Source organism: Misgurnus anguillicaudatus, chromosome 16, assembly GCF_027580225.2.
Source record: "Misgurnus anguillicaudatus chromosome 16, ASM2758022v2, whole genome shotgun sequence".
In the NCBI taxonomy this organism is placed as follows: Eukaryota; Metazoa; Chordata; class Actinopteri; order Cypriniformes; family Cobitidae; genus Misgurnus; species Misgurnus anguillicaudatus.
In genome coordinates, this window is record NC_073352.2 from 17,503,281 (window position 1) to 17,510,886 (window position 7,606).

Below are 7,606 nucleotides of genomic sequence, written 5' to 3' on the forward strand. Positions count from 1 at the left end.
CTTTAATAAACAGTCTGGTGTTACCGTTGAAGTAAACCCATGTCGGATGAAAGTCTGATTGTCTACAGTTCTGTAAGTGCTGCAGACATCAATGGACACTGAAAGACAAATGCCCATAATATATTGCAGCACTTACTGGAATCAAGATGATAACAGGTTGTAGCAAAAGAATGGCAGGATTCATTTGTTAGTTAAACATTAAACTGTTTGAAGGGCACATATTATGCAAAATCCACTTTTACAAGGTGTTTGGACATAAATGTGTGTTGGCACAACAATCCTACAGTGAAAAAAATCCACCCCCTCCGTTTTAATCCAAAGCAGTCTCATATGCTGTTTTGATTCTATTGTTAATGTGATGTCACACAAACAAAGCCCCGCTCAAGGCCACTGACAAACTGCGTTAATTTTACACAAAGGCTTTTCTAAATGTGTTTGTTAGCACAAATACTATTGCCTCCGACTGTTTTTACAGGAATCAGATCTATTTTTAACAATAAGCTCTCACTGTCTGTTGGTAAGGGAGTGGGGAGCTGTAGCTCATTTGCATGTAAAGGTACACACATGAAAACAGCGCTTTGTGCTCGCTCCCAAATAGGGCATGCTATAATAAAATGGTCTGTGGGATATTTTGAACTGAAACCTCACAGACAAATTCTAGGCACACCTGAGACTTATATGGCGTCTTGCAAAAATGGGCATAATTTGTGCCCTTTAAGGTCGACGTCTGAACATCCCAAAATGAGCACTAGCTGTCTCGCTTTGTATATTAAACTATAACCAACAGGTGTGTATATATAACAATATGAAGCCATCATATTTACAAGTATACTGTTTCATAAACCAAGTCATTTATATAGGGAGGCACTCTGACATTTCTCACTCACATCGTAAGACCCTGAGATCACTGGCTGCTCGGGTAAATAACAAAAAAAAATCACATATACAGATCACATTTTACCCTAAAAGCAAAAGAACATCAAAGTATTCTCATTCCTTCTTACTAATGTAATAACAATGAGATTTGCTTGCATTACGATAATGACAGTTATAGGAATATGCTCAAGTGTGGAAAAATATTTTAATTTTGGGGTGAAATATGACAAATACACCAAAACGTTTTGTGGGATTCAATCTCTTAGTTAAAATATTGAAATGTAATACTGCTGTCTGTTGGATAATGGTGGTGTCATTTTCAATAAAAATACAATACAAATGAAGAGTCTGCCAAGAAAGCACCTTTGTTAAATAGTCTACAGTCTGGACGTCATGTTTAGCTGAGAGTGTACTTTGGAAAGGAGGTAAACTACACCCCACATAATTTCCAGGGTTATAAAAACATAAATTATAAGGTTTACAACTAAATTACATAAAAATTTACTCTCTCCTACTTCATAACAGCACATTTCTACTGAGACTTTAATGGTTGGAAAAGCAGCAGTTCTGAATAACCGACCCATATAATGTTAATGAGATTCAATGCTTGAGTATTATATTGGTACATAATTAATAAACAATAAATTAAAATTCTCACATTTTCTAAAACAAAAACGATTGTACCTCTACAATCAGTCTGACATTTAATACACATTTTCTATCAGAGAATTTTGATTCCAGTGATTTATTGATCAAATTAAATATGTACGCTTGAAAGTTTTCCATATACACTGTCAAAAATAAAGGTACGAAGCTGTCACTGGGGCAGTACCCTTTAAAAAAGGTCCTAATATGTACCATTTAGGTACAAATATGTACCTTTAAAGGTACATTTTGGCAGTTCAAAGTACTAATATGTACTCTTTGGGTACAAAGGTGTACCTTTTTGAAAGGGTACTGCCCCAGTGACAACTTTTGTACCTTTATTTCTGAGAGTGTACTCTAGATTGTATAAATTAATAAACACTATATAAAAATCTTTTGTTTTTAAATTGTAATGTTTAAGAACAATATAGTTTTTCCTTTTCACACGGATGTACTGTACATTATACAAAGAACATTCATTTTGTTTTGATATATTATACACTTCTTTATATAGTCAGTTTACTCCCTACACTGTCAGAAAAAATGCTCTCAAGCTGTCATCGGGGCAGTACCCTTTAAAAAGGCCCTAATGTGTACCATATCTATAGGCTACCTTTGAGGTACTAATACACACTCTTGAGTACCAAATCTGTACCTCCAAGTTACTAATAATATACACTCTTTATATGCAAAGGTGTACTTTCTGAAAGGATACCCCTAAGGGACAGCAAGGGACCATTTAATTCTGACAGTGTATTATTCCTGCAATTTTAACACAAAAGAAACGTATCTTTGATGAAGCGCTTCATACCATGTCTCTATTATGATACATTTAAACATTAAGTATTTCATAGTTGCTTTTTAAACTCGACCTTGTTTTCAAGGTAAATAACCATTATGACAAACTTACTTCATGACTTAGTGCATGTGCACAAACTTACTTCATGACTAAAATGAGAATTTTTAATACTCTTTCACCATTGGCATGAATCTCGATAGTTCCTGACAAGACTAATTCTGCGTTCACACCAGCCGCGGTAGAGGCATCAAGCGCGAATGATTGTGAAGACACGTTGATGCGCGTCTGGAGGTCTCGCGGCGCGAATGAGGCGTTTAGCATGGCGCGGTAGACGCGATTCTGCCTCATTCGCACGTCTAGTTCGGGTGAACTGAGCATTGCCGGCAAACACGCGTTAAAAATTTTGGCGGAAAAACATTTCACGTTAACCAATCAGGCGCTTGCTCTAGTAGTGACGTGATTACAGGAAGCGAGCGGAGTCGCAGAAGCCCCTCCCATGACGCGAATTTCCGTGTGAATGTCTCGATGACTAGAATTTCACGTGTGGCTTTCACGCGTGAATGAAGCGAGTAAACTCAAGATGCAGTAGACGCGAATTTGACGCCTCAAACGCGGCTAGTGTGAACCCATGGTTAGGGTGTTTTCACATATAGTTCATTTTAAAAGAACCAAACCCAGTTTACTTAAAGTGAACCAGAAAAGGAACTATTCGAATGTGACCTCAGTCCTTTTGGTGTTTACAATATATAGGACCCAGTTCTTTTTGGTCCTCTTTAGAATTGAAGTGAACTCAGACCCTTTCTTGTTCACATCACAACTTCATAAGACCTTAGCTTTCTGTGCAGCAGTTGATTTTGATACATAAAATGACACGCAAAGTGGACGGCGACCTTGTTGCTTTCGCATGTCAAAAAGAAATCGAACCACAAAGAACCCAAAAGCGAACCGTACTCAGACCTCCTCCAGACGTGGTTCGCTTTAGGGTCAGTTTAGGGGTGTCTGAGATCACTTGCTTTGTTCACATATACACACTGAACTGATCCAAGAGCATTTGGAGGGCTCAACCAACTAGGTGTGAAAACACCCTTAAAGGATTACTCCATTTTCTTTAAAAGAAAAACCAAATAATTCACTCACCGCCATGTCATCCAAAATGTTGATGTCCCTCTTTGTTCAGTCGAGAAGAAACCATGCCTTTTGAGGAAAACACTCCAGGATCTTTCCCATTCCAATGGACTCTAATGGACCCCAACACGCAACAGCTTAAAATGCAGATTCAACGGAGTTTCAAAGGACTCCAAACGATCCCAAACAAGGCACAAGGCTCTTATCTAGCGAAACTTCTCGTCTATCTCGGGTCCCGCGACGCCCCAGCGCGACCTCACGCAATTGCGTAATGACGTCGAAAGGTCACGTGTTACATATATGAAACGCACATTTGACACAAAGACATTAATAGGTATCATTCCACATACAACAACGTCAGAACAGTCCTCTTTCTCCAGACTTTTGAACACTGGGGTGTAGTTTCGATACGTCCTCCATGACCTCTTGACGTGATGACGTATTGCGTGAGGTTGCGCTGGCACGTAACAGGACCGGAGGAAGAAGAGAAGTTGTGGTTTAAAAGTGCATATTTTTTATTTTTCATGCCAAAAAATGACAATCGTTTCGCTAGATAAGACCCCCATGCCTCGCCTGAAACCGTTCAGAGTCCTCCGAAACTGCAATTTTAACCGCATTAAAACCGTCAAGTGTTGGGGTCCACCAAAGTCCACCAAAATGAGAAAAATCCCGGAACGTTTCCCCCAAAAAACACAATTTCTTCTCGACTGAACAAAGAAAGACACCAACACTCTGGATGACATGGCGGTAAATCATCTGGATTTTTTTTTTTAAAGAAAATTACGTACAGCCTTAGCCTTATTAATACATATGGTTAAGAGATACAGGCAACAAAAGGCACCAAAATAGTCATTTGATTTATTGTCAAATTGTGCCCCTCTTAAAACTCTTCGAAACCATAAATATATTTATACCCCAATACTGTAAATCTCACTGGCCTTACTGCTGTGTCCTAAGTTGTTTGCTTGTTGCTGTGAACGGTGAGCTCCTTCTCTGAGCTTAGACTGATGGAGGTTGTCTCTTTACGGCTATCCTTAGACCTCCCCTCAGTAGGGGAGTCACTTGTGGTCCCTTCCTCCCAGGTGCGGAGTGGGCATACGCGGGCAGCCTGACTCGACAGGTGGGTGTGCGGCAAACGCCCATCCGTCACCGTGAAGCAGCTGTCCACAGCAGAGCCTTGACTGATTCTGCGCTGTCCACACAGCGGCCCACAGAGCAGGGCTAGGAACTCCTTGCGTACGCTGCGGTGCATGTAGCCGTAGATGTAGGGGTGTAGGCAGCACTGCAGGAAAAACAAAATGAGGGCCATAGAGGCCAACCAGGGAGGCACTGACGCGCTAGAGTAAATAGATATAATGCTCAGAACGCTGTAAGGGCCCATGCTGAGCACGTAAGATGCCATGATGACAAACACCACCCGTGCTGCCTTGCAGTGATAATGGAAGCGTCTGTGGCGAGTCCTCATTGGGTAGGAGGCTGAGAAGGGTCCCTCTGGTTGAGGCGGCATCCTTTGAGGACTAGGACAGGATGCCTGGGAATCCGGCGGAGGATTTGATTGGATGGGGTGAACGAGAGCGTTCTGTCTCCTTGCAGCTCGAAACACCATCCAGTAGCAGCAAAGCATGATCACCACGGGCAACCAGAATGAGAGCGCTGACACGAGGGCCGAATAAGAGTAGCTTGCGGACCACACCACGGTGCATGCGTTGTGGCGGCGGTCAAACTCGATGGCTCCCCAACCATACAGCGGTGGCGTGCTCTGAAGCAGGCTGAGGAACCACGTGAGAGCAATCAAGTTGGTGCCAAGATGGGGTGTCATGCGGGTCGGGTACGACAGCGGGTGGATGATGGCAAGGTAGCGGTCCACAGACACCACGATGATTGTGTTGACACCGGCGAATGCGAACAGATGCATGAGGACCACAAGTGCCTGGCACAGATGGGCATGCAGGGGCCAGACCTCGGGCACGGTGGCGGCGATGGCAAAAGGCATGACCAGCACCGTCTGCAGGAGGTCGGCCAGGATTAGGTTGAGCACGAAGCGATTGGCGACGTGAAGCAGCTGCGGCTTGCGCTGAAACACCAGCAGCACCACTATGTTTCCGAAAAGCGAGGTGCACACGATCATAGAGATGAGCACCATCTTTACCGTGCTGTTTACCAGAGAGGGTGACAGTGGCGCGCCTGGGTCCCAGGGCACTGTGCTGGAGTTACTGCCCGGTCCGGGAGGTGGAGAGGCGGGCATGGTGATAGAAACTAGGTGGGAGATAACACATTAGGAGCTTTTCAGGTCGACCTGTCGAATATGTTCACACCTTGAGAGTGAAGCGATAGAAAGACACTTAAAAAGGGCTGCTTTCAACATAACATGTCATTTTTCATTACAAATACTCTCATTAGCAAATCCTCCATTGAAACATGATATTGTGAATACAGTACCTGTGCACCTATATATATACATCCACACGCACACAACACGTTAAAGCCATTTTCACAGCTTACTGTGCATTTTTCTTACCTTTCAACACAAATATGTGTTGGTATACACAGGTTGTTATCATGCAAACAATGAGAAACAGCTGGAAATCACCGCTGTCACAATCCCACTGTTAACCGCGCTGGCTTCTCATGCAAACATCACCAATACGAACGGGGGACAATTACCGTGTGACGATCATTAAAAACGAACCGTCTTTTCAGATTTTCCCGAATGGATGTCGGTTTTCGGTCGTCTTTTGTGCCTTTTTGGGCTCCAGTGACGTTCCCCTGTTTCAGTCTCTTCCGCGTAATGGATGGCAGTCGCGTCCTTTCGCCTCTGCTCGGCTCTCATTGTGAGGATCTCATTCAGTGATGGAGAGCCGTCAAACAGCCCAGCGCTCGCGCCTTTTATGTCGGCATTGATATTTTCTCACCGCTGTGGATTACTGAAGCCTGCTTGTGAACATCACAGTACAATGCAATACAATACAGCAGTGTTACAGCTGTAATATGAACATCTGTCCCTCATCAGCACCACAGCATCATGCATTCAAACCATCATCAGGACCGAATCTCTCTCTCTCTCTCTCTCTCTCTCTCTCTCAGCAAACATATTATACAGTACACTGTGTGCTGTAACGTGTACAAATAATAGAGAATGCTGTAAATTACACAGTGACGCTTTGGAATAGTTTACCACATAGCAGTGCTCATTGGGCAGAGGTTAATACTTCAATCGGACCTCTGTATGTAGAGTATGCATTAGTATAGGTATTTATACAAAAGAGTACAAGAGCAGAGCACATAGCATAAAAATCTGATTTTTTTATGTTTAAGTGCTATAATTGGGTCCCCAGAGCTTGTATAAACCTAGAAAATGTGTGAAAGAATCAACCAGTACTTAGTTTTGGTAAACCATTCTCTGCGAGCATGTGAAAATAGGTAATTAAAATGTGGCTCCCCTTGTGATGTCAGAAGGGGATATTACCGCTCCTTATTCTGCACTATCCAACCACAGCACTGCCATTTCGTGCAACTCATTTGCATTTGAAAGGACACACCCAAAAGTGGCACATTTTGCTCACACCTACAAAGTGTCCATTTTAACATGTTATAATAAATGATCTATATGGTATTTTGAGCTAGAACTCCTCATACGTACTCTGGGGACACCAAAGATTGATTTAGCATTTTAAAAAAGTATTGTGAAATGTCCCCTTATAAACTTGATTGTAGTGCATATCACCCATCCATTCCCCGAACCCTCTTGTCCTCTGCACGCAGACGACCGGTTCATCCTGGGCTACCCATGCCAAAATCTGGGATTGAACATGAGACCTTAAGATCTTTAGTCTAACACTCTCTATTTTGGTCCCAGGAGAGAAGGCCTGTGCACTATATATATGTTGGAGTTTATTAGACATAAAGTAGCAATAAATCTGCATTTTGTCAAGTATAGCACAAATTGCTATTCCTCCTGTGACAACAAGTATATTTGGCATACACTTTAGACTAATTTTCCCATAAAAACAGTCAACACATAAATAAAAAAAATCAAGTGTAATAAATACTATAATAACACTGGGTATTCCTAACTGTGCATTCGATTTATCACTCCATGTTGGAACACCCTTGTGGACTCAGGGGTTATTATTAATCAGGTTATGTTTACTTTAGGGTTGT

At 42.3% G+C, this 7,606-nt stretch overlaps 1 protein-coding gene across 2 annotated transcripts; it reads right to left on the minus strand.

The window, feature by feature from the left end:
* Nucleotides 1-3,613: 3,613 nt before the first annotated feature.
* Nucleotides 3,614-6,499, minus strand: gpr101 (G protein-coupled receptor 101). Of its 2 annotated transcripts, none has more exons than XM_055177264.2 (2): nt 6,110-6,499; nt 3,614-5,760 (listed from the first exon to the last, which is right to left on the minus strand). In XM_055177264.2, exon 2 carries the CDS (start codon nt 5,688-5,690, stop codon nt 4,398-4,400), a length of 1,293 nt encoding a protein of 430 aa, XP_055033239.1. In that variant the 5' UTR covers nt 5,691-5,760; nt 6,110-6,499; the 3' UTR covers nt 3,614-4,397. The 2 variants fall into 2 exon arrangements, with proteins under 2 accessions (XP_055033239.1, XP_055033240.1); XM_055177265.2 differs by having other exon boundaries at nt 5,964-6,499.
* Nucleotides 6,500-7,606: the final 1,107 nt, after the last annotated feature.

Bases quoted from the DNA above. Each gene is read 5' to 3' on its own strand.
- gpr101 (XM_055177264.2), bottom strand. From the start codon at position 5,690: ATGCCCGCCTCTCCACCTCCCGGACCGGGCAGTAACTCCAGCACAGTG.